This window comes from Drosophila bipectinata, chromosome XR (assembly GCF_030179905.1).
Source record: "Drosophila bipectinata strain 14024-0381.07 chromosome XR, DbipHiC1v2, whole genome shotgun sequence".
Classification (NCBI taxonomy): domain Eukaryota; kingdom Metazoa; phylum Arthropoda; class Insecta; order Diptera; family Drosophilidae; genus Drosophila; species Drosophila bipectinata.
This window is the reverse complement of record NC_091735.1, coordinates 11,123,062-11,149,193: the sequence shown is the minus strand read 5'-3', so window position 1 is coordinate 11,149,193 and position 26,132 is coordinate 11,123,062. Positions and strand designations below refer to the sequence as shown.

The following is a 26,132-nucleotide window of genomic DNA, read 5'->3' as shown; positions in this document are numbered from 1 at the left end:
TCCGGCTTTGCTGAACGCTCTCTCGGATGCAATTGAAGTGGCTGGCACGCAAAGGTACTGCTTTGCAGTAGCTTTGAAAGGTTCCATTTCGTCAGGGCTCATCTATAAAATAAATATTGGATTTTAAATAGAATATCTAGAGTTTAAATTTAAAATACCTTATAAAAAGTTAATGGGTTGCCATCCTCCGGAGAGTTGGAAACCTCTAAGAATTGTCGCAGAGCTATAATAGAGTCTGCCCTGGCAGACTTCGTTTTTTCAGCCACTTTTTTTTGCAAAAAGGTAAACTGCCGGTTCTCCGGCTGTAGAGTTGGTGGTGTTGGCGCATTGTGGGTTAATTTGGACATTTTATTGTACAGTTCAATTTCGAGGGCCTTAGCTGCTTCGTCCGCATGTGTTTGGGAAAGAAAGCCGAGTTTTTTAAATCTTGGATCTAAAATGGTTGCAAGTCTAGCCACTGTCCTTGTTTCGTATTGGCTCAAGCGTTCTGACATACGGTTCTTAATATATTGAAACGTTGTTTTTCCTTCATTTGTTATTATTTTATGTTTCATGTCAGCAATTTTTTTGTTGAGCTCACATATCAAGGGGATGACTATTGATATGGTCACCACCTTTTCATGCGAAGTCGACTTCGTTGCATACTCAAAAGGCTCCAATATTTTAATGAAGTCTTCCAGCATAAGGACTTCCTCCGCTCCTAATGGTTGTGGGGCCTTTGGAATACCTAAAAGCACTGTCGATATGTGTGTATTAGTAAATAAAATGCGCTGCATCATATATAGAGCAGAGTTCCAACGGGTGGGCACCTCCTGAATCAAACTGTATGGAGTTTCACCTTGCGCCTTCTTAAATTTTTCATACGCTGATTGTGCTGCTTTTAAAGTAGTTCACGATCCGTTTGCATTTTTGTAACACTTGAGTCAGCATTGGAAGTTTTAAAGTGTCTTGAATCAATAAATTTATGGTGTGCGCAAAACATGGAAAGTTTTTAATCTGCATCAAATCACATGCCTTTTTCATGCTGGCGTCATTGTCCGTTACTATTGATGTAACTTTTTTAGGAGATTCCATTCAGTTAGTATTAGATTTAGTGAATCCGCTATAGTGAGAGCAGAGTGGCTTTCCGGAGATATTAATTTTTTAGTGGACAACACGGCTGACTTAAGGTCGTAGGATGGCAAGATAAAGTGGACCGTTACAGTTAAATAGCCCTCATTGGCTTTAGATGTCCAGCAGTCCGTGGTAATCCCAACGTGATCTACCTGCTGTAATGATTTTTTGAGTTTTTCTTTTGAGGCCTCATACTCATTTTTTAATATAACGTTGCGTCTTACTTGGCAACTTGTACAACGGATCCACGCACTTCATTAAATCTACAAACCCGCGATCGGTTACGATGCTGAAAGGTTGCACGTCCAATGCTATCATTCTCATTACGGCTTTGTCTATAGCGATTATTCGAGCAGAGGTATTGGAGTATTGCTTAGAACTTTCCAGAAATTGGTTCATGCATGGTGAAACCGAAATGTTCCCTGTTTGCTGACTTACAGGATGTGCAGTCCTTAAATGCTGCATAAAATTGCTGGTATTTCCTGATGTTTTAAGGACCTTTCCACATTGCGTACAAGTCGCTGTTTGATCAGTGCCCTTTTTAAAAAATTGCCAAACTATGGAAATTTAACAAATAAAACATCGATTTTAAAAAATTTTCGCCAACATCGATAGTATCGATGTTGCATCGAGGTTTTTTCCAGCTCTAGCCTGTGCTCAGTATTGACAACGCTATAACATACACTTGGACGCATTACAAACTTTTTATTTCTTCTATTTCAAAACTCTTCCCAAAGTCCCCTGAAAATTAAAGAGTTAAATAGTTTTAACTGTAACTTTAAATCTGAGTTCTTTTGACCATATAAACTCAAATATCCTAATCTAAATATCTTGTTTAGTTTTTGAGTGAGAATGTGTTTCTTAAATAATGGGCGGTGCCAAGCCCAATTTTTTCTTAAATTTTAAATCTCTTGAACACGTGAACTCAAATCAAAAATCAGAACTTAAATATCTTGTTTCGTTCGTAAAATATTATTTTTGGCCAAAAAAAGAGGTCAAATTTCTTTTAGTGCACTGGTCTAAAGTGATAGCAAAAAAAATCGAGAAGGCAAATATAATAAATACATAAAAAAATATTACTATGTTTTATAGTAAGAGTACGGCACATGCAAAAATATTTTCCTTGTTTACGCCACACAAATGTTAATTCAACTGAAATAGCCTGAAAATTTTCAATGAAAACTTGAAAAAAAGTGTGTTGCTTTAATATTTAATCAACTATAAACAATTAATTTTGCTAAATAAAAAATTTAATTGTGGTTTGCATTAGGTTACACATCGTATACCTCTGCCAACTTGCAGAGTCCCGTATAGTTTACATTGGCGCCCATCTCGCAGCCGGAGGCCTTGAAACCCTTCTGGAAGACCGGCTCTCCCACCCAGTTGGTGGTGGCGTAGTTGCAGGCCATCAGGAACCAGTTCATCCCGTCCTGGTAGTAGAAGGCAGCGGCGCATCCGCAATGTGTGTTTTTTTCCTGTGCCATCGCCGTAAAATGTCCTATTTGACTGAGGCAAAAAAAAAAAATGAAAATTTTAAAAAATTTGTTTGAATGGGTTAAGATTAGAGAATTAAAACTTAATACTCGACACAACTTAAAAACACATGTATGTACATATGCACATATGTATGTACCTAGTCGACCGATCGTTTTGAAATTTGGTAGGTCGGATTAACTGACCTTAACTGAAAAATATAATCTGTACCAAGTTCGAGCTTTCTATCTTCAAAAACACAAAAGTTGGGTCAAATCCGATCGTTCAGTTATATGGCAGCTATAGGATATAGTCGGCCGATCCTTATGAAATTTGGTTGGTTGGATCAACTGACCAAAAATAGAATCTGTATTAAATTCCAGGATAGGATATAGTCGGCCGATCCTTATGAAATTTGGCATGTCGTAATTTTTGGCCAAAAATAGCTCTCATGTCAAATTTGAACTCTCTAACTCTAAAAACCGTCCGTCTGTCTGTCCGTCTGTCTGTTTCTACGCGAACTAGTCTCTCAGTTTTAAAGCTATCGTCTTGAAACTTTGCACACATCCTTCTTTCCTTTGCACGCAGTATATAAGTCGGAACGACCGGGATCGGTCGACTATATCCCATAGCTGCCATATAACTGATTGATCGGAAGTGGTATAACTTTGGTGTTTTTAGAGTTCGAGAGTTCAAATTTCAAATTTTCAAATTTGACATGAGAGCTATTTTTGGCAATACATTACGACATGCCAAATTTCATAAGGATCGGCCGACTTTATCTTATAGCTGCCATATAACTGAACGATCGGAAATGGTATTTGGTAGAAATATCAACTTTCGTATATTTGCAAACATATTTCGCAAACATATCCGATGTTTGCGATATATATCCGGTTTTAACTGCAAGGGTATATAAACTTCAGCTCCGCCCGAAGTTAGCTTTCCTTTCTTGTTTTTTTTTTTTATTATTTATAAGGTTTTTTTCCTTGTTTTTTAAGACATTTAAATTAGAGGTGATGAGATAGTATTGAATTCGGTTATCACATGAACACACATACATACATACATACATATGTAGATTCATTGTTCCAAAAGCTTTTTGAAAATACAGTTGGGACTACGAGCAAATATTGATACAAATCGCATAATTAAAAAAATAAATATCTTAGCCACACTTTCATCGAACAATGGAATATTGTCGAATTGGGCTTTTTTCCAGAAGTGAGTTGAGTTCCGTTGCTGACTATAAAAGCTAGCTGTTCCACAAGGTTTCTTTTAAAACAGTATAAAGATGTCGCGATTGCTTCAGGTTCTGCTTCCACTCATTTTCCTGATGTCTTGGGCGTTCGGAAAAACGAACTACTGTGACTTCTCGCTTTGTGGCACCTCCAAACACATTGCCTGCAACAATTATGGTGTAAGTGCCTTTATAAATAGTTCTTTATATTGTGATTCAAATAATGGGAACTGATTAAAAGTATCAGTAAAGTGAAAACGGCGATACAAAAAAACTATAAAAGTGTGAAAGAACAAAGCATATTTATAGCATATTTATTAACTCTTAGATTGGCTTAAAATATTTAAACTTTGAAATTCCACCGGGAATTGTATAATTGCAATACCCTGAGAGGTGATTTTGGTATAAATCTGTGGTTAAGATATTACATTCGTGTATTGAATTTTTGTTCAAAATCCACAAAAATGCCAGTAACTGTTAATCATGAAGTGTTTTTTTTTGTGTTATTCACTTTAAATACTACGATGACAACAATAAAACGGTATCTTACCAAACCACAGGCTTGGGCATCGACCTGTCCCACCAGTCCCAGTCCTACAGCCGAAAGCTTTAAGAAATCGGATCAACAGCTGATTCTTAAGATGCATAACTACCGTCGAAACCGACTGGCCAGCGGACTCCTAACCAAATACAAGGCTGCGAAGCGGATGGCAACCATGCGTTGGGACGCCGAGCTGGCAGCCCTGGCTGCCCTCAATGTAAAGCAATGCAAGATGAACCACGACGCTTGCCATAACACGAAGAAGTTCAAAGCCAGTGGCCAGAATCTTGCCATATACGGCTATTCGGGGGCCCAGTCTGGAAAGACAGTTACGGAGCTGATCATCGCATCCATTAATATGTGGTGGAACGAGAAGAAGGATGCCAATATGGGGATAATTAACAAGTATCCAAGCAGTTGGTCCGGGCCGTAAGTAACCCACTTGCTAAGCCAATAATTACTAGAGACAAATTTCAGAATTATATAAGCCATTATGAAATATTCTGAAATATTATGAAAGTGAAATAATATGAAAGTGCGAACGTTCAGTCTTAATTTTTCCACAGCACATTTTCTTTTTATATCCTTGCAGAGGGTATTATAATTTTGTCCAAAAGTGTGCAACGCAATGAAGGAGACATATCCGACCCTATAAAGTATATATATTCTTGATCAGGATAACCTCCTGAGTTGATATGAACCGTCTGTCCGTCTGTCTGTCTGTCCGTCTGTCTGTTTCTACGCGAACTAGTCTCTTAGTTTTAAAGCTATCGACTTGAAACTTTGCACACACCCTTTTTTCCTTTGCACGCAGTATATAAGTCGGAACGGCCCGGATCGGCCGACTATATCCTATAGCTGCCATATAACTGATTGATCGGAAATGGTATAACTTCGGTGTTTTTTGAGTTAGAGAGTTCAAATTTTACATTAGCGCTATTTTTGGCGCAAAATAATACGACATGCCAAATTTCGTAAGGATCGGCCTACTATATCCTATAGCTGCCATATAACTGAACGATCGGAAATGACCCAATTTTCGTATATTTGAAGATAGAAAGCTGGTTTGATTTTAAAACGTATTAAAAGTTGGTTGCGTGTAATATAGTGAGCCTAAAAAAGAAAAAAAAATTTCAAAAAAATTTCAAAAAAAAAAAGAACTAAAAAAAGGTTGGTTAATGATTATATTACATGAAAGATAAAGTTAATTTTATAATAATATCAATAATAATATAAAATATTGTATTTTTTGGTTTAAAGTTCTATACCAAACCAAGTTAAAGTTTGAAGTTAATGCTGAAATTAAAAATGGAAATTGAATAAAATGAATCATATTCATTTATATTTACCTTAAAAGTAAAAAAAAAACCAAAATAAAAATGATAGATGAAAATATCGTGTGTGTCAGATATAAAAATAAAATTTAAAACTTAAAAAATGCAATTAAAAAAAAATATGACATATAAGAAATTTTTAAGAAATATTTATAAATGACGTTTTTGTAGTGCCTAATTATAGTGCTAATCATTATAGTGCTTTCAAAAAATTTTCAATAATTATTTATAGATGACGTTTTAATAGTGCTTAATTAAGTGCTAATCATTATAGAGCTTATCGAAAGATTCACTTTTTGAGAAAATAAAAAAAGAGGTATTAGTACGAGATTTTTTTAGTTGACAGTAAACAATTGTCCATTAACCAAAAAAATTTAAATCAAGGTTGTTTTAAATTAATGTTTTTTACCAATAAAATTTACAAGTATTTTAGTAAGTACTAGAGATTATTTAGAACTTCACAAAATTATCACAACAGTACCAGACTAGGTACATAAATTTATGCATATGTACATACATGTGTTTTTAAGTTGTGTCGAGTATTAAGTTTCAATTCTCTAATCTTAACCCATTCAAACAAATTTTCTAAAATTTTCATTTTTTTTTTGCCTCAGTCAAATAGGACATTTTACGGCGATGGCACAGGAAAAAAACACACATTGCGGATGCGCCGCTGCCTTCTACTACCAGGACGGGATGAACTGGTTCCTGATGGCCTGCAACTACGCCACCACCAACTGGGTGGGAGAGCCGGTCTTCCAGAAGGGTTTCAAGGCCTCCGGCTGCGAGATGGGCGCCAATGTAAACTATACGGGACTCTGCAAGTTGGCAGAGGTATACGATGTGTAACCTAATGCAAACCACAATTAAATTTTTTATTTAGCAAAATTAATTGTTTATAGTTGATTAAATATTAAAGCAACACACTTTTTTTCAAGTTTTCATTGAAAATTTTCAGGCTATTTCAGTTGAATTAACATTTGTGTGGCGTAAACAAGGAAAATATTTTTGCGTGTGCCGTACTCTTACTATAAAACATAGTAATATTGTTTTATGTATTTATTATATTTGCGTTCTCGATTTTTTTTGCTATCACTTTAGACCAGTGCACTAAAAGAAATTTGACCACTTTTTTTGGCCAAAAATAATATTTTACGAACGAAACAAGATATTTAAGTTCTGATTTTTGATTTGAGTTCACATGTTCAAGAGATTTAAAATTTAAGAAAAAATTGGGCTTGGCACCGCCCATTATCTAAGAAACACATTCTCACTCAAAAACTAAACAAGATATTTAGATTAGGATATTTGAGTTTATATGGTCAAAAGAACTCAGATTTAAAGTTACAGTTAAAACTATTTAACTCTTTAATTTTCAGGGGACTTTGGGAAGAGTTTTGAAATAGAAGAAATAAAAAGTTTGTAATGCGTCCAAGTGTATGTTATAGCGTTGTCAATACTGAGCAAAGGCTGTTAGTCTTATTGTGCACTTTTCCCCACTATTGGTGCAATTTGTATTTTTATACCCTTGCAGAGGGTATTATAATTTTGTCCAAAAGTGTGCAACGCAGTGAAGGAGACATCTCCGACCCTATAAAGTATATATATTCTTGATCAGGATCACCTCCTGAGTTGATATGAGCATGTCCGTCTGTCCGTCTGTCCGTCTGTCTGTCTGTCTGTCCGTTTCTACGCGAACTAGTCTCTCAGTTTTGAAGCTATCGTCTTGAAACTTTGCACACACCCTTCTTTCTTTTGCACGCAGTATATAAGTCGGAACGGCCCGGATCGGCCGACTATATCCTATAGCTGCCATATAACTGATTGATCGGAAATGGTATAACTTTGACGTTTTTAAAGTTAGAGAGTTCAAATTTGACATGAGAGCATTTTTTGGCAAAACATTACGACATGCCAAATTTCATAAGGATCGGCCGACTATATCCTATAGCTGCCATATAACTGAACGATCGGAAATTACCCAACTTTTGTGTTTTTGAAGATAGAAGTTTGGGATATTTTTAGGTTTGGTTTTTGTATTATATTAAATTGGGTTATATTATCATATTTTCATAAGGATCGCCCAACTATATCCGATGTTTGCGATATATATCCGGTTTTAACTGCAAGGGTATATAAACTTCGGCTCCGCCCGAAGTTAGCTTTCCTTTCTTGTTCTTAGATAACCTCACTTTCTACAAAGCCGATTTGGTCGCTGCTTGGAACAGCGGAAAGGGCCGGGCTGAGCTGATGTTCTCATGTCAAATTTGAACTCTCTAACTCTAAAAACCGTCCGTCTGTCTGTCCGTCTGTCTGTTTCTACGCGAACTAGTCTCTCAGTTTTAAAGCTATCGTCTTGAAACTTTGCACACATCCTTCTTTCCTTTGCACGCAGTATATAAGTCGGAACGACCGGGATCGGTCGACTATATCCCATAGCTGCCATATAACTGATTGATCGGAAGTGGTATAACTTTGGTGTTTTTAGAGTTCGAGAGTTCAAATTTCAAATTTTCAAATTTGACATGAGAGCTATTTTTGGCAATACATTACGACATGCCAAATTTCATAAGGATCGGCCGACTTTATCTTATAGCTGCCATATAACTGAACGATCGGAAATGGTATTTGGTAGAAATATCAACTTTCGTATATTTGCAAACATATTTCGCAAACATATCCGATGTTTGCGATATATATCCGGTTTTAACTGCAAGGGTATATAAACTTCAGCTCCGCCCGAAGTTAGCTTTCCTTTCTTGTTTTTTTTTTTTATTATTTATAAGGTTTTTTTCCTTGTTTTTTAAGACATTTAAATTAGAGGTGATGAGATAGTATTGAATTCGGTTATCACATGAACACACATACATACATACATACATATGTAGATTCATTGTTCCAAAAGCTTTTTGAAAATACAGTTGGGACTACGAGCAAATATTGATACAAATCGCATAATTAAAAAAATAAATATCTTAGCCACACTTTCATCGAACAATGGAATATTGTCGAATTGGGCTTTTTTCCAGAAGTGAGTTGAGTTCCGTTGCTGACTATAAAAGCTAGCTGTTCCACAAGGTTTCTTTTAAAACAGTATAAAGATGTCGCGATTGCTTCAGGTTCTGCTTCCACTCATTTTCCTGATGTCTTGGGCGTTCGGAAAAACGAACTACTGTGACTTCTCGCTTTGTGGCACCTCCAAACACATTGCCTGCAACAATTATGGTGTAAGTGCCTTTATAAATAGTTCTTTATATTGTGATTCAAATAATGGGAACTGATTAAAAGTATCAGTAAAGTGAAAACGGCGATACAAAAAAACTATAAAAGTGTGAAAGAACAAAGCATATTTATAGCATATTTATTAACTCTTAGATTGGCTTAAAATATTTAAACTTTGAAATTCCACCGGGAATTGTATAATTGCAATACCCTGAGAGGTGATTTTGGTATAAATCTGTGGTTAAGATATTACATTCGTGTATTGAATTTTTGTTCAAAATCCACAAAAATGCCAGTAACTGTTAATCATGAAGTGCTTTTTTTTGTGTTATTCACTTTAAATACTACGATGACAACAATAAAACGGTATCTTACCAAACCACAGGCTTGGGCATCGACCTGTCCCACCAGTCCCAGTCCTACAGCCGAAAGCTTTAAGAAATCGGATCAACAGCTGATTCTTAAGATGCATAACTACCGTCGAAACCGACTGGCCAGCGGACTCCTAACCAAATACAAGGCTGCGAAGCGGATGGCAACCATGCGTTGGGACGCCGAGCTGGCAGCCCTGGCTGCCCTCAATGTAAAGCAATGCAAGATGAACCACGACGCTTGCCATAACACGAAGAAGTTCAAAGCCAGTGGCCAGAATCTTGCCATATACGGCTATTCGGGGGCCCAGTCTGGAAAGACAGTTACGGAGCTGATCATCGCATCCATTAATATGTGGTGGAACGAGAAGAAGGATGCCAATATGGGGATAATTAACAAGTATCCAAGCAGTTGGTCCGGGCCGTAAGTAACCCACTTGCTAAGCCAATAATTACTAGAGACAAATTTCAGAATTATATAAGCCATTATGAAATATTCTGAAATATTATGAAAGTGAAATAATATGAAAGTGCGAACGTTCAGTCTTAATTTTTCCACAGCACATTTTCTTTTTATATCCTTGCAGAGGGTATTATAATTTTGTCCAAAAGTGTGCAACGCAATGAAGGAGACATATCCGACCCTATAAAGTATATATATTCTTGATCAGGATAACCTCCTGAGTTGATATGAACCGTCTGTCCGTCTGTCTGTCTGTCCGTCTGTCTGTTTCTACGCGAACTAGTCTCTTAGTTTTAAAGCTATCGACTTGAAACTTTGCACACACCCTTTTTTCCTTTGCACGCAGTATATAAGTCGGAACGGCCCGGATCGGCCGACTATATCCTATAGCTGCCATATAACTGATTGATCGGAAATGGTATAACTTCGGTGTTTTTTGAGTTAGAGAGTTCAAATTTTACATTAGCGCTATTTTTGGCGCAAAATAATACGACATGCCAAATTTCGTAAGGATCGGCCTACTATATCCTATAGCTGCCATATAACTGAACGATCGGAAATGACCCAATTTTCGTATATTTGAAGATAGAAAGCTGGTTTGATTTTAAAACGTATTAAAAGTTGGTTGCGTGTAATATAGTGAGCCTAAAAAAGAAAAAAAAATTTCAAAAAAATTTCAAAAAAAAAAAGAACTAAAAAAAGGTTGGTTAATGATTATATTACATGAAAGATAAAGTTAATTTTATAATAATATCAATAATAATATAAAATATTGTATTTTTTGGTTTAAAGTTCTATACCAAACCAAGTTAAAGTTTGAAGTTAATGCTGAAATTAAAAATGGAAATTGAATAAAATGAATCATATTCATTTATATTTACCTTAAAAGTAAAAAAAAAACCAAAATAAAAATGATAGATGAAAATATCGTGTGTGTCAGATATAAAAATAAAATTTAAAACTTAAAAAATGCAATTAAAAAAAAATATGACATATAAGAAATTTTTAAGAAATATTTATAAATGACGTTTTTGTAGTGCCTAATTATAGTGCTAATCATTATAGTGCTTTCAAAAAATTTTCAATAATTATTTATAGATGACGTTTTAATAGTGCTTAATTAAGTGCTAATCATTATAGAGCTTATCGAAAGATTCACTTTTTGAGAAAATAAAAAAAGAGGTATTAGTACGAGATTTTTTTAGTTGACAGTAAACAATTGTCCATTAACCAAAAAAATTTAAATCAAGGTTGTTTTAAATTAATGTTTTTTACCAATAAAATTTACAAGTATTTTAGTAAGTACTAGAGATTATTTAGAACTTCACAAAATTATCACAACAGTACCAGACTAGGTACATAAATTTATGCATATGTACATACATGTGTTTTTAAGTTGTGTCGAGTATTAAGTTTCAATTCTCTAATCTTAACCCATTCAAACAAATTTTCTAAAATTTTCATTTTTTTTTTGCCTCAGTCAAATAGGACATTTTACGGCGATGGCACAGGAAAAAAACACACATTGCGGATGCGCCGCTGCCTTCTACTACCAGGACGGGATGAACTGGTTCCTGATGGCCTGCAACTACGCCACCACCAACTGGGTGGGAGAGCCGGTCTTCCAGAAGGGTTTCAAGGCCTCCGGCTGCGAGATGGGCGCCAATGTAAACTATACGGGACTCTGCAAGTTGGCAGAGGTATACGATGTGTAACCTAATGCAAACCACAATTAAATTTTTTATTTAGCAAAATTAATTGTTTATAGTTGATTAAATATTAAAGCAACACACTTTTTTTCAAGTTTTCATTGAAAATTTTCAGGCTATTTCAGTTGAATTAACATTTGTGTGGCGTAAACAAGGAAAATATTTTTGCATGTGCCGTACTCTTACTATAAAACATAGTAATATTTTTTTATGTATTTATTATATTTGCCTTCTCGATTTTTTTTGCTATCACTTTAGACCAGTGCACTAAAAGAAATTTGACCTCTTTTTTTGGCCAAAAATAATATTTTACGAACGAAACAAGATATTTAAGTTCTGATTTTTGATTTGAGTTCACGTGTTCAAGAGATTTAAAATTTAAGAAAAAATTGGGCTTGGCACCGCCCATTATCTAAGAAACACATTCTCACTCAAAAACTAAACAAGATATTTAGATTAGGATATTTGAGTTTATATGGTCAAAAGAACTCAGATTTAAAGTTACAGTTAAAACTATTTAACTCTTTAATTTTCAGGGGACTTTGGGAAGAGTTTTGAAATAGAAGAAATAAAAAGTTTGTAATGCGTCCAAGTGAATGTTATAGCGTTGTCAATACTGAGCAAAGGCTGTTAGTCTTATTGTGCACTTTTCCCCACTATTGGTGCAATTTGTATTTTTCTTAGATAACCTCACTTTCTACAAAGCCGATTTGGTCGCTGCTTGGAACAGCGGAAAGGGCCGGGCTGAGCTGATGTTTTTTTGAACACCATGCAAATATCAATGTGGATAATGCAATTTTGAAAGAAAAAAGCCACCAATTTGAAATGGAAGTAATGGGAAATACGGTGCTTCCAGTCGGTGCAAATACGGCTATTTTGGAGAAGAAGTTGTATAAATCAGACAGGCGTCACCACTCAAGAAAGCACAGCCGATTACATTCCTTCGCTGATGTGTTCAACTGAGCTTTGGATACATCAGATCCAATTATTTTATCCCTTAACTTATCGAGATGCATAAAAACTAAACAGTCTTTCACTTTCAATTGAGGTAAGTGTGACGATTGCGAATACGAATGTTTGTCTCAAAGAAGACAAATTTAACGATTCCAGCTTGTTTTTTATACCCTTGCAGAGGGTATTATATTTTTGTCCAAAAGTGTGCAACGCAGTGAAGGAGACATCTCCGAGCCTATAAAGTATATATATTCTTGATCAGAATCACCTTCTGAGTTGATATGAGCTTGTCCGTCTGTCTGTCTGTCCGTTTCTACGCGAACTAGTCTCTCAGTTTTAAAGCTATCGTCTTGAAAATTTTCACACCCTTATTTTTTTTTTCCGTGCAGTATATAAGTCGGAACGGCCGGGATCGGCCGACTATATCTCATAGCTGCCATATAACTGATTGATCGGGAATGGTATAACTTCGGTGTTTTTAGAGCTGTTTTTTTATTTTACACGAGAGCTAAAATATTACGACCTGCCAAATTTTATAAGGATCGTCCGACTATATCCTATAGCTCCCACACAACTGAACGATCGGAAATGACCCAACTTTCGTTTTTTTAAAGATAGAAAGTGGGAACTTAGTACAGATTATATTTTTGGTCAGTTAATCCGACCTACCAAATTTCAAAAGGATCGGCCGACTATATCTTATAGCTGCCATAAAACTGAACGATCAGAAATTGCTTCGGATATATTGGTAATTGGGAAAAATACCAACTTTGGTACTTTTAAAGATAGAAGCTTGGAACTTTTTTTTAGATTTTTTACTGTACTGTAATAAATTGGTTATGTTATGATATTCTCATAAGGATCGGCCAACTATATCCGATGTTTGCGATATATATCCGGTTTTAACTGCAAGGGTATATCAACTTCGGCTCCGCCCGAAGTTAGCCTTCCTTTCTTGTTAGTACTGGTTTTCCCCCCTTTTCGAAAAATCAATACATATTGCAGGTTTTTATGAGGTTTTATTTATTTATTTTTATACCCTTGCAGAGGGTATTATAATTTTGGTCAAAAGTGTGCAACGCAGTGAAGGAGACATCTCCGACCCTTTAAAGTATCTATATTCTTGATCAGGATCACCTCCTGAGTTGATATGAACATGTCCGTCTGTCTGTCTGTTTCTACGCGACCTAGTCTCTCAGTTTTAAACCTATCGACTTGAAACTTTGCACACACCCTTCTTTCCTTTGCACGCAGTATATAAGTCGGAACGGCCGTGATCGGCCGGATAAATCCTATTGCTGCCTGATTAACTGATTGATCGGAAATGGTATAACTTCGGTGTTTTTAGAGTTAGAGAGTTCAAATTTTACACGAGCGCTATTTTTGGCAAGGATCGGCCAACTATATCCGATGTTTGCGATATATACCCGGTTTAAACTGCAAGGGTATATAAACTTCGGCTCTGCCCGAAGTTAGCTTTTCTTTCTTGTTTTTTTTAATATTTTTTATATCTCTAATGCAGCGCTACTCGAAGTTCGGGAGGAGAGCAATCGGGAAGACGATGCTGTTAGAGGTTTAAATTAAATTTAACAACTAATGGAGCTATATTTATACCCTTGCAGAGGGTATTATAATTTTGGTCAAAAATGTGCAATGCAGTGAAGGAGACATCTCCGACCCTATAAAGTATATATGTATATTCTTGATCAGGATCACCTCCTGAGTTTATATAAGCATGTCCGTTTGTCCGTCTGTCTGTCTGTTTCTACGCGAACTAGTCTCTCAGTCAGACATGCCAAATTTCATAAGGATCGGTCTACTATATCCTATAGCTGCCATATAAGCTATAGTTAACCATATAACTATAGCTGCTTTCCTTTCTTGTTAGTAAAAATTTTAGTTATTTTTAAGAAAAATTTAAGCTAGTAAAAATTAAGTAAAAATGGTAATATGGCCCACTCTTGACGTAGGCAGCCGGCATAGGCGTGGTCAAACTTCAAAATCAACATAATTCGCATATCCACAATATCTAAAATTGGAGTTTATGAAAAAAAAACGGAGTTACCGCCCAAAGTGGGCGTGGTCAAATTTAAAAAACAAAATTCGACAAAAATAGTTTAAACATACATATATGCAACATTTTAGCCCAGTATCTCTGAAATTGGAGTTTATATAAAAAAAACGCTGTTTCGGCCTATAGTACATAGGTGCAAATTAGGAATACAAAATAATAAGGAATAAGGAAAAATAATAAGGAAAAATAAGGAATACAAAATAAAGAATACTCTGTCATTGCACTAATGCACAATAAAATGCTATAGACACATTTAGTCAACGTCACCTATTTTACATGTTGTGTTTCCTATACTATTTGAAAGTTCCCACAAAAAAATTTAAATTCAACATCAGATATAGTTGTTTGATCCTTAAGCCTAGTACTCTGACGACGAAAATCTGCAATCCGCACGTGTGCTAGCGAAATCGCTCTTTATTTGGCTACCGAGCTAGAGTGACCAAAAAAATTAAGGAAAAGGGTAATACTGAACAGCTGTTGTTTGTAAACAAAAAACAAATAAGCAAAAATGAATTCAAACCGATTAGATTTTGGTGTTTTCTTTATGTATTTCGCCACTAAGGAGCTGATTAAGAAAAAGAAAACTGGGAAAAATCAAAATCAATCACAAATCATTTCATTGCCATTTTATGGAATTAAAATGCCCCTTGTGGGTCAAATCCCATATTATGGGCTTCGTCTTGACCGTACTAATTAGCTTGACTTTATCCTCGCGGGCCGAATATTTTTGGGTCCGACAATTTTTTTCTTTCAATTTTCGCTCCATGTTTTGGGTGTCAAAATAAATCAAAAGAATTATTTTTACACCCCGAGATAAGCTATGTACATACATATATACTTAATGTGGTCGGCATTGTCTCCTTCAATGCGGTGCGCACTTTTGACCAAAACGAAATAATAATGAATGATTAATGTAGTTATTTGGATTTTTTGTACTTTTTCCAATAAAAAAAAAAACACAATCTGCTTATTTATTGCCATTAAGGTTAAGGCGAAACAAAGTTCGCCGGGTCAGCAAGTATCATAATAAAAACAATTTATTATAATAAAAAATCTAAAAAAAATTACCAAGTTTCCATCTTAAAAAATACTAAACTTAGTATTTTTACCTTATACCATTTTTGGTTGTTCAGTTTTATGGCAGCTATAAAATATAGTCTGCCGATCGTTATGGCATTCGGTAGGTCAAATTAACTGACCAAAAATAGAATCTGTACAATGTTCCAACTTTTTATCCCCAAAAACACCAAAATTGGGTCAAATCCGATTTTTCGAAAAAAAAATCTTTGGGATCTTTTCATTTCCGATCTGAAAACCTTTTACACTTAATCTGCAAGCATTTCAGAACTCTGTGCTATATCACAGCATTGTATATGTTAAACCAAACGAGAAAAATTCATATTATTTTCCGACAAATTTTAGATCCGGAGCTGGCCTGTACTACTGTTTAACGAATTTATATTGAGGGGACCCCCCCCCATTCTCGATTTTAAATTTTGACGATTTTCAATGGGCTGGCAAATGAACATAAATTATTTTTTAGGGTTGTAACTGTGCTTACAAATATTAAGACACAAAAAGGAACAAAATCATTTCACAGAATTTTTTTTTGTTTTGTTTTTGTTGTTGTTTTTTGTGATCAAAGAAAAGCCCTTCTTTTCGGCGGCGCATGTGATTTCCGCTCACTGGAACATCTGAATCCAAAAATTCCAACGGGATTAGAAAAAGTACATGTTTGGCTCTCGTATGAACTAGCATTATTAGCTTGGCTCAAAAATTAACAAAATGGCGGACCTTTGAAATTTTTTTTTGGTAATTTCCATTTTTTTCAGCCACAAATCAAGTTGAAAAGTAAAGAAGATCTTCACCGATTCGATTTATCCTAGTTCATACGAGAGCTATATATGTATAGAATAACGTGTTAAAATTTGGAACGTGTAAAACCGATTGGATTAATAGTTTTTGAGTAACCTCATGCGCCAGTCATAAAAACACTGTTTCGAGAAAAACGCGTTTAAAGTTTTGAGACGGCTCTCGCCGTCGCCTGAGGCTTCCACCATAAATCGGCTATATCTTTAAGAGTTTTTGAAATTTGTACTTGAAATTTTCAGGGAACATTCTTGAATAGTTACAAGTTCGAATTAAATTTAAAAAAAAAAATCGATTTTTTAAAACCGAGAATGGGGGGGTCCCCTTAAGATAAGTGCCCTGTGTCCGCGAATAATACAAAATTAGAGTTTCCCACCACTGATTTGAATGTACCATCTTCAACTATCGGTAATAGATATTGTACACAACAATATGTGACTATCGATTGTCTAAGCATCTGCCGCAAGCGCATGTGTGCTGCCATACATTTGGCATATAACATAACGACTAATTTAATTAAAATTATTGGAGATTTAGATAGAATTACGAGTATTTATGATAAAATTTAAATAACGATTTAATTAATTTTTATTTTAAATTCATAATTTAAAATAGGAAATCTTTATCTTCTCAGCAGTTTTAATTTTTTGTTCTTCTCAATGTATTTTGTTTAGTGTATCCTCATATTTTTTATATATTTGCAACTTTGAAAAATCAAAAATAATACGCAACTCTAATAAGCCTTTGTTTTGAAAATTCTGGCAGCACTGTTTTCAACATGCGTTGCGCACTTTTTCAACGCTGACAAGTTCAGCGAATAACAAAAATTTAGAGGTTGAAGAGTTTTCTACGAAAGATGGATTTTGGTAATGCCCTATCAACAGGAGAAAATTTTACGGTAAGTTTAATGGATTAATGGTTGATTTTTCAACAATAAAAACTTTGGTTTTAGGTGGTGGCCGAACGATTCATCATGGAGTTTCTGAGTTCTGAGACCCTAGATCCAAATAGTTGGATTAGCAAAGCGTCACACAATTTTGTGGGCCAATGTTTTCATGTCATCGGCTTAAAGTTTAACATTAGTGTGAAGGAGTTCAGCCGAACTCAAGATCATCCGTATGCCAGTGAAAATTCCGATTACGTTTTTGTTCCCGTGCCGTTTGTACTGGAAGCAGTGGACTCGTTTTTTAATGTGGTACCTGATCTCTTGGCCAAAGTTTCTGTGGCGCTGGAGAAGGATTCAAACTGGAAATCTCGATACGGAAAGGGGGACCGGTGCTTCAAACTGGCGCATCCAATGTCATCCTACATGCGATTGACCGTTAAGTGGAATCAAGTTGTGCATTTTGTATGCAAAGACATAAAAGAGAATAGATTTTACTGCGAACCCCTAACCAGAATATGTAAGTTATAATTTTACAAGAAATAATTTCCAACCATATAAAGATCTTTATATCACTGTGGACTGCAATTCACCGGTTGCAGTTACCGCATGCGTTAGCGTGCCGTTAAAGAAAATATATGCCCGAAAAATTTAAAATGTTCTATAATCTACTATAATATAATATAAAATTCTTTATCTATTTTTGTTTCTATGCATTTCATTCGATTAGTTTAAGCTTTAAAAGCTATTGAAGTTGATGGAGTAAGGTCTCGTATTTCTCAAGGCATTAACTTAGTCTTTCATATTTTAATGGATAGTTTCATATCTAATTCTAATTCTTTTAAGTTTTCATCTTATCGACCTTATCGACTAACGAATTAGAAATACTTTTTTTTCGAAAAAAAAATCGTTGGTTTTTTTTTTTTTTTTTTTTTTTTTTTTAAAGAAAGTAAAGTATTCTATCTTTGACACCGTTCAGCCATTTAATGCAATGAAACATACGTATTTTTAAATCAAAGCATAAATTTAAAAACTAATGATAATGGATATTTCCTCAAGCTTTCAGTATTCTAAAAGGTTTGTCTAAACTTCTGCCAAGATACGCCGATTCATCTGCTGGACTCAAAGGGCTATGTCATGCTCTCTCCATAGATGTTCGCTTTGGAATCTTGTAAGTATCTTATATTTGGAAATATGTTTACTAATTTATTAAGTATTTTTAGATATCATGAAACCTGCCAAATTATTCTGACTCCTATGCTAAACATGTTTCGAGAGAACTTTAGAACTTTTTGTGGTGTAGAAAATTATGCTGTCGACTTTGTCTTTTTTGTTTTGACCATTCAGGCAATGTTATTACTTTTATTTATTGTTGGTGTACGGCCTTAAATGATCCTAATAATTACAGATGAAAGGCGATGATTGCTACATTAAAGGTTATGAGTTCCTAGACAAAATGATAAGGTTTTTTTCCAGCGAGAAACCGCGCGACGAATACCAAAACCTATATTTGCGTATATTTACCAACGAAATGATTACCGAAAAGTTTCTGGCGCTGCAATTTGAGGACCTCAAATCAAGTCGCTCTAGGCCGCTTCTAACTGCTATTTTACAATATTTATTGACGCTTCAAAAGTAAGACATTTTTCTCATATAACCCAAAATAGAAATGACCCTCTCTAGATAATATTTTTTGAAAATAAATTCATATAAAACATTTTATTTTCAGCCATGTGGTCAGTACGGAGTGCTTTCGGCACAGTTTTCTCGAGTTATTGCTTGCGCTTATCCTTAGAATGCCCCGTAGTTTTTCTGGTGTAAGTTCTTTAGCGGCAACTGTTTATATAAAGTTATCCAAGCGTCAGTACACCAATCAGGAAATAGTCCTTCATATATTGGAGACATTCATAAAGATGTCGCATGGCACCCGGGAAAATACTATCTACGATGCTTTTAGAGTTAGACTTACGCGCTATTTAAAAGAACTCATAATTTATTTTCCTGAGCTTCATAGCTTCGAGTTTTACGTCTTAATATTGACGGCTCCAAATTCGCGATTTGAATTGAGCCTAATAGGTGCTCAATCCTTAAGCATAATCTTTGAATTGCACATGGCGCAATATTCCATTTCAGAGGACTCACGTCAACAGGTGCACCGCCTATTGCGATGTTTACCAGCAATAATGGCATCGCCATCCCTGGAAAATGGCGCACGGAGTATTCTATACAGCATCTACAGTTGCATTGATTTCCGTTTAGTGGCAGAGCATAAAATGGAGGTGATTTTTATTATTATTGATAATAAATGAGATCCTATATTTTCGGTTTTATTTTTTAGGCGCTGCGTGATATCGAACGTTTCTGCCTAAAAAGTTTTCTAACCGACGACACTCTTAAGTGCTCAGTGTTCCAAGGACTTTTTGAAAACTTATTAGGATCTTCTGCTGTAACCGGAAATGATTTAATGTCCCCAACAGTAGCGTCTTTGTGCACGCAGCATGCACAGCTTTGTATACAGTTGAATGATACTGAATCAAGGTCCTCTGAAATAACTGAAATGCTAGAGGCATATGTAAAGTGTTTAAGGCGAATTCACAGTCTCTTATTATTAGACAAGCTGGCGCATGATTATTATAAAGATATTTATGAGTCGCTTGCACAACTACTGCTGAAAAAGACCTTTGGAAATGAAGATTTAAGTAAGATTAGTTATTCTTTTTTCTTTAAATAAATAACATTTGGTTGTTTATTTTTACGATTTTAGTTCTTTATGGCTGTGAGAGTTTGGCTCTGATGCTCGTCCGAAAATACAATAAAATTAATGACTTAGACGATGAATTGAATCTAAGTATAACAGTTTTAGCGCAGGAACTACAAGAATTCTGTCTAGCTGAGCTAAAAAAAGCTAAGGAAGACATAAGGCGGTCAATGTTTCTTTACTGTTCAATTATGGAAATAAATATTGGTGGGATAGCTTGTTTAACCATTGACGCTGATGCATGTGACATGATTATGGAGTTGCTCATCTCAATGCCGAAAAAGTTTTTACCTAAAAAAAGTCCATTCATCCTAGACTGTATGCCGGATATGTATCATATGTTTAGAGAGCTTTTAAAAACGGATCAAATTGAGTTGAAAAATAATCGCATATGGAAGATTGTAATCCAATATAAAATGGTGAGATTCTGTATCTTTCTAATTTTTTTAAATTTTCACATTTATCTATAATTTTTAGCTTGGAACCTCTTTAAAGTATTTGGACCCTGAACTTCAGGAACTAATAGGTGTTCTTATAGAATATAAGCTCGAAACCTACGCCCATTGTCTTTCCGTTATAATATTAAAAGTTAGTAACGATGAAAAAAATATAAAACTATCGTCGGATGCCTTATCGGCTCACTTAAATCTGATTGAGAAACACTCCACTATTTTGGACTCCTGGATACTTCGGTTAATTATCTTTCAGAATTCGCTGAGCTTGCTGATCAAAAGCATTCGCCTCCGACGATCGCAAGTTTCCGGCTCAAATCAACAAAATCGTCTTCTGCCTCTAAACCATTTTTTACTTATAATAAAAAGCTTGCGTCTTGAGGCACCACACTTTATGAGAATGTAAGACATTGGAATTTTTTACCCATATTTTTGTACCAAATTATTATCTTGAATAGAGCCAAGCTTATGAACACCATAAAGATGGAGGCATATGGATCCCTGGAAAATGTGGTGATAGATAATTTTATATTCCAGGTCAGCGCGCTCAAATATAAGTGCGAGGATGAAATCGTGGCATTAAATGGCGATGTGAGTCTTGAGGGTAAGCTCATAAGGTTGCCGGCTGGACCGTTAAATTATTGGCAGAAAAGTGCTTTGGAAATCATGGAAAAAACTAATCATATGTGAATCATGTATATGTACATCCTAATTATATAGGAAAGAAAAACATATATGGAAAATCATTAAACCCAAATTTTGATTAATTTTGCAGACACAGCTTGTTTGTTTATTTTGTTTTATGTTTTGTTAACATGTTTTATATTTTCTTTTAGCAGGGCATGGTTACATCGACTCGGCTCTTGAACAGCAGAATATATATATTTAGTACTTTACGCGAAAACAATACACCCTTTTACTCTGCGAGTAACGGGTATAAAAAGCTAGGAATAACCTTTATTTTAGAGGTTGGGTAGCATATGTATACTTATTTTGTCGAGAAATTCGACTACAGTCCTGTCTTTTTCCAACTCATTTGCTTTCCAAAACTTTATTAGAAAATTTATATTTTGAATTATTAAAATGTATAATAATCAATACTATTTGTTGTTTTTACTATTTCTAATACTATTTCCTTTCACTTTCCTAGTTTTATTTCCACAAAAAATGCGTGAATAAAAATTCTTACCAATTACAGATGTAACTTACATCTTCAGTAGTTTTTGAAAATGAATTCTCTAAATGAACCCTCCAAAACTTCCTTTTCCAACATCAAAGAAAGGGAACCCAGAAATAAAACACGTGTTAAATACTTTTTGTATATATATAGTAGATACACATATATTATTTTTTGTTGACATATTTGATATGCTGTCATTTTATTTATTAATGTTTAGTAGATTTCTGTTCTTAAAGTAGGCCTGCCATCCTTTTAGTTGCATAAACATTCTCATGCTTCGAATCGCGCCGACGCCTCTTCAAAATATGTGTGTTCCCGAAAGATCCCTACTGGCTTTATGGCTAAGGCCTACGCACCAATAATTTGTATATGTAGCTATATATGACAGATGACTGTCCTTGCGTGCACTTCCTTTTGATCATGCTTTCATTTTGTTCAAAAAAATAAATATTTATGCACGCAGCAACGTCCCACTCTCAGTAAGTTGCATGCATGCGACTTCATAAATATTTTTTTCATTTGTTTCAACTCTATGTACAAATACATATATGTAGTTTGTATAGTGTCTGAGGCCCCCAGACAGATCCGCGCTGTTTGTGTTTTCTTTTGTTTGTATTTGCATAAGAAGTTTATCTGTGGGCTGTTTGCGGTTTAGCTGTGGTTGTAAATTTTATTGCTTTCGTGGCTTTTTAATTGGTAATTAGTATATAATTATATCCGGCGCTCCTAGTAGGGAGACTCAAAAATTCACACACAAAATATGGATTTATTTGTTTGCACTATCCTAGAATTTGCACAGCTGAACACTGTTTGTCTCTCAATTTTCGCTTCGAATCCGGCCACAATATCAAGAATATTTCATTTATTTCCCCGCCCTACCGCTTTATATTTTCGAATCAAATTCAGATTCATTATATCGAGTATCCTATGTACAGATCTTAGGTCGAACATAAATAAAGTGTAAGATTACAATTGCGGTTACGATTAAGATGCGTGTGCCTAATGGCGAAAAAATTGGTTTGAAACTTGTGCGGAGGATTGTGGGGGCTGAGGGGGACTTAGAGTCACTCGTCCTCTTCCTCCAGCTTCCTGGGAACCTAATCTAGAAATTTGCAAAACAAAGCTTTGCCTTTTAGCCCGAAAGTGGCACTGGTAATCAGACGCTTGGCGTATTAACATAAGGGAAGCATTGGGATTAATGTCCGAAAAAGCGGGAGCTTACGTATATATATAATCTGGTTTCTGATTTTGGGATCGGGATCTTTCCTAATCAAATCATGTGGTATTGACGGTTGGGAATTTTTGGTGTTCAAAAATTCTGCTTAAACTCAAGTCGCAGTCTATGGGCGATTAATAGCCTTAACATCTAGGTTGGTAAATAATAATTGTAACACTTAGCGTTATTTACAACATGTCATGCATTGGTGAAGTGACTACCATGTCTTATTCGATTACTAAAATAAAGACTCGTACTTAAATAACTAGGTCCTTGGGGTATCGTGGATCTAAACGCCTTGGATGTCTTGAGCTCCGGCTAAACATCAATGACGCAGGGACAACTGGAACTCTTATAACCAATGATTACGCAAGTGCTTAAATACAGTACACATATGTATTAGAGATTATAGATTATTATGCATATACTAGGTATATAAATATTTTTACTACTGCCACAGTAAAACCATATTGCGTCTAGTCCGAATTCCGAATACCGAAAAGGTCTCAAAGCAGCTACCGTTCATACGTAAATATATATATCTATATATATATATATATATTTGTCTCTTAGTCTAGCTTAGGCTTACATTAGGTTGCTCTATTCCTAATTAATAGATACCATTTGCACGTGGCAATAACAACGTTTGAGTGTTTACCGCCTCCTGATCCATAAGTACTTTTCCCGCCTCACTCTCCTAGGTCCTCCACGGACTGAGCCCTGATCGGAGCATGGTTTTGAGTTTGGTTTTGGGGTTGAGTTTGACCCTGTGGTTGAGTTTGCGACTGGCACTGCAACTGCATTTGCGAGGACAACTGCTGGGCCGGCGAGGAAGGAGGTCCGAACTTGCTAGTGATCTTGTGTGAGACACTGACAATGGCCAACTCGTGCTTCGAGTCCATGTCGCAATCATAGAGCCCGCTCAGTGAGTCTAGGCTTAGCAGGCGGGAGCTGGCCCGGCTGGACACCGATGTGTCGTCCACGTCCGGAGCGTTGTACAGTGAGTTTACGTCCGATAGGGCGCCCTCCGCGTCGGTGAGTCCAGCCTCGTTCAGTAGCGATATGTTCTCTAGACCAGGTTCATCCGTAATGTATCCCGTGGACTCGGCGCCACCTGAAATAAAAAATAGTTGCTTTTATTGTTTTGCATTAACAGGACAGTTCAAAATTTAATCAATATTAATTTCAAACCAACATTTTTTTCTAATTTCATAGCCCAACAAAGCTGCTAGTAAAGGCTGCTAAATTGATGCGTGTATCACATCTTCGATTTTCCAATCGCATGATATATAAATCCAAAAAATTTTTAATTTAAAATATGTGTGAATCAAATTCGTCCGAAAATATAAACGTCAAAAATATGAAGGAGTGTTTTGAGTTATAGTATATAGTTGGTTCTTCTAGTATTTCGACACACTTTGGTAACTTTTTACAAACACCGAGAGAGAAAACTACGGGCCCCTCTAGGAGCGGAATGGGAAAAAGGTCCCACCTACAAGACCTTGAAAAAACTGTTTTTTCGCAAAAAAGAAGAAAATAAAATAGGGATACATCAATGAAACCCTCTCCTGTACCCTCCTTATAGCTTCTTACCTGTAGCCTCCTCACGGCAATCGTCGTCCGACCATTCCGACTGGCTCTCCAAGGGATTGGAGTCCATGGACTGGTGGTTCATGTGCGTCGCCCCGTACTTCAGCTCGTCGTTTATCACATTCGCCTCGAGACCGCGATGGGTGCCATTGGTTAACGGCGCCGCCTCGCGGGTACCCTCGTCTTGCTCTTCTTCCTCGTCTTCCTCCCCGTCGTCATTCAAATGTGCTACGACACCCGCCTCCGCCCGCTTATGGCTGAGGTCCAGTTTCTGGACACGCTTTTGGCGCACAGCGCGACCCACGTCGTCGTCCTCGAACTCCTCGTCGGCCAGGTTGTCTTCTGTATCGTCACGATCCTCCTGATCCTGCATGTGGTTGTAGCGCTGTTGTTGCTGCTGGTGTTGCAGCCTCGTCTGGTGATGATGGTAGCGTCGCTGCTGCTGCGGCGGCGGTGTATGACCCGCTCCGTCCAGACTGTCGTGGCAGTACTGAAGCTCCTTGGATCGTGGTCGCTGGCGGTGTGCCCTCTGCTGCTGCTGTGGATAAGGATGAGGATACGCATGCGGCTGAGTTGCTTCGTGAAGCGCCTTGGCGGCTTGCATTTCCAGCAGGGTCAAAACCTGGAAGTGATTGCGATTCTCGTGTAGGATCTCGCAAGATTCCGTATCCGAGGTTTGCCTGCAAAATCCATATTTGTATAATTTAGAAAATTAAAAAAAAATTAAATTCTAAAACCAAAAGTGACACATTGCCATCCACCAACCGATTATAAAAGCTTTGAACCTACACCACAAAATATTGGATGGAAAGTCCCGACAAGTATAATGATAGGAATGTTAATAGGATGCTAAGTATATCCTTCATCATGGTAAAGCAATGGCGTCTTACGAATGAATGCGAATACGAAACACATTATTTATATAAATATTCGAATTGAACTGAATAAAAAATTGAAAAATGTAATATTATTAGCCAGTATAAGAATTTGAATTGATTAGTTAACATATTTACAGTTTATATAAATAAAAAAATATATATCTGAAAAAAACTATTCATTTCAAAAAATTATTGCCAGTTTTTAAAATATTTATTTCGGTATTAAGTAAACGGTATTCATAGATTCATTTCTCAGAAACGCCAGAAACTTGGAACTTTCGGAATTGGCTTCGTTTTATTGGCCTTTCAATTTCTTAGTATGTTTACAGGTCCCCGGCTTTAGTATCTAATTCAGACTGTTATTTTTAATTATACCGTTAATTATCTATCGTAATTTTTTCGTATCGGAATGAGCAAAAAACCTAGCTTAGCTATATAAAAATCTACTGCTGTTTTACTATGTATGACCCAAATTTCGTATTCCAGATCATACAAAATTCTCAACCTTTTCTAACCATCTTTAAATTTTTACAATATACCCAATTAAAACAAAAACAAGAAAGGAAAGCTAACTTCGGGCGGAGGCGAAGTTGATATACCCTTGCAGCTAAAACCGGGTATATATCGCAGACATCGGATATAGTTGGCCGATCCTTATGATTACGTCATAAAAAAACCAATTAATTACAATAAAAAATCTAAACAAGAAAGGAAAGCTAACTTCGGGCGGAGCCGAAGTTTATATACCCTTGCAGTTAAAACCGGATATATATCGCAAACATCGGATATAGTTGGCCGATCCTTATGATTAC

The 26,132-nt window shown here is 35.9% G+C and overlaps 5 protein-coding genes across 17 annotated transcripts in view; 3 read left to right on the top strand and 2 right to left on the bottom strand.

The window, feature by feature from the left end:
* Positions 1-2,378: 2,378 nt before the first annotated feature.
* LOC138925564 (venom allergen-1-like) lies at positions 2,379-21,690 on the bottom strand. The gene is made up of 2 exons (XM_070276345.1): positions 21,646-21,690; positions 2,379-2,619 (listed from the first exon to the last, which is right to left on the bottom strand). Exon 2 carries the CDS (start codon positions 2,595-2,597, stop codon positions 2,385-2,387), a length of 213 nt encoding a protein of 70 aa, XP_070132446.1. The 5' UTR covers positions 2,598-2,619; positions 21,646-21,690; the 3' UTR covers positions 2,379-2,384.
* LOC122322007 (venom allergen-1-like) lies at positions 3,795-6,556 on the top strand. The gene is made up of 3 exons (XM_043213180.2): positions 3,795-4,006; positions 4,387-4,796; positions 6,316-6,556. Exons 1-3 carry the CDS (start codon positions 3,881-3,883, stop codon positions 6,548-6,550), a joined length of 771 nt encoding a protein of 256 aa, XP_043069115.1. The 5' UTR covers positions 3,795-3,880; the 3' UTR covers positions 6,551-6,556.
* On the top strand, positions 8,717-11,478 carry LOC108124881 (venom allergen-1-like). Its single transcript, XM_043213181.2, has 3 exons — positions 8,717-8,928; positions 9,309-9,718; positions 11,238-11,478. Exons 1-3 carry the CDS (start codon positions 8,803-8,805, stop codon positions 11,470-11,472), a joined length of 771 nt encoding a protein of 256 aa, XP_043069116.1. The 5' UTR covers positions 8,717-8,802; the 3' UTR covers positions 11,473-11,478.
* sunn (sisters unbound) lies at positions 17,104-21,215 on the top strand. Of its 2 annotated transcripts, XM_070276256.1 has the most exons (11): positions 17,104-17,261; positions 17,316-17,766; positions 18,306-18,417; positions 18,470-18,593; positions 18,655-18,881; positions 18,976-19,063; positions 19,124-19,525; positions 19,585-19,945; positions 20,011-20,423; positions 20,482-20,858; positions 20,915-21,215. In XM_070276256.1, the coding sequence occupies exons 1-11, from the start codon at positions 17,220-17,222 to the stop codon at positions 21,144-21,146; spliced, it is 2,829 nt and encodes a 942-aa protein (XP_070132357.1). In that variant the 5' UTR covers positions 17,104-17,219; the 3' UTR covers positions 21,147-21,215. The 2 variants fall into 2 exon arrangements, with proteins under 2 accessions (XP_070132357.1, XP_043069071.1); XM_043213136.2 differs by having other exon boundaries at positions 17,105-17,261; positions 18,976-19,525; positions 20,915-21,214.
* A 1,544-nt stretch (positions 21,691-23,234) lies between the features above and the next one.
* Positions 23,235-26,132, bottom strand: part of LOC108124857 (adenylate cyclase rutabaga) — a 71,902-nt gene continuing 69,004 nt past the window's right edge. For 11 of the 12 annotated variants that reach the window (XM_070276335.1, XM_070276336.1, XM_043213105.2 and 8 more), the window contains 2 exons: positions 24,446-25,122; positions 23,235-23,966 (listed from right to left, as the gene is read on the bottom strand). In XM_070276335.1, coding sequence (XP_070132436.1) covers positions 23,542-23,966; positions 24,446-25,122 — 1,102 coding nt within the window. In that variant the 3' untranslated portion in view covers positions 23,235-23,541. Of the gene's footprint in view, positions 23,967-24,445; positions 25,123-26,132 lie in introns of those variants that run through there. The other variant, XM_070276343.1, reaches the window with a different exon arrangement.

Excerpts from the sequence above, each read along its gene's own strand:
- LOC108124881 (XM_043213181.2), top strand. The coding sequence starts at position 8,803 with ATGTCGCGATTGCTTCAGGTTCTGCTTCCACTCATTTTCCTGATGTCT. Across the intron at positions 8,929-9,308 it reads TTGCCTGCAACAATTATGGT|GCTTGGGCATCGACCTGTCC; the intron begins GTAAGTGCCTTT and ends ACCAAACCACAG. Across the intron at positions 9,719-11,237 it reads CCAAGCAGTTGGTCCGGGCC|TCAAATAGGACATTTTACGG; the intron begins GTAAGTAACCCA and ends TTTTTGCCTCAG.
- LOC138925564 (XM_070276345.1), bottom strand. The coding sequence starts at position 2,597 with ATGGCACAGGAAAAAAACACACATTGCGGATGCGCCGCTGCCTTCTAC.
- LOC122322007 (XM_043213180.2), top strand. The coding sequence starts at position 3,881 with ATGTCGCGATTGCTTCAGGTTCTGCTTCCACTCATTTTCCTGATGTCT. Across the intron at positions 4,007-4,386 it reads TTGCCTGCAACAATTATGGT|GCTTGGGCATCGACCTGTCC; the intron begins GTAAGTGCCTTT and ends ACCAAACCACAG. Across the intron at positions 4,797-6,315 it reads CCAAGCAGTTGGTCCGGGCC|TCAAATAGGACATTTTACGG; the intron begins GTAAGTAACCCA and ends TTTTTGCCTCAG.
- sunn (XM_043213136.2), top strand. The coding sequence starts at position 17,220 with ATGGATTTTGGTAATGCCCTATCAACAGGAGAAAATTTTACG. Across the intron at positions 18,594-18,654 it reads TTTTTGTTTTGACCATTCAG|ATGAAAGGCGATGATTGCTA; the intron begins GCAATGTTATTA and ends TAATAATTACAG. Across the intron at positions 19,526-19,584 it reads TGGCAGAGCATAAAATGGAG|GCGCTGCGTGATATCGAACG; the intron begins GTGATTTTTATT and ends TTTATTTTTTAG.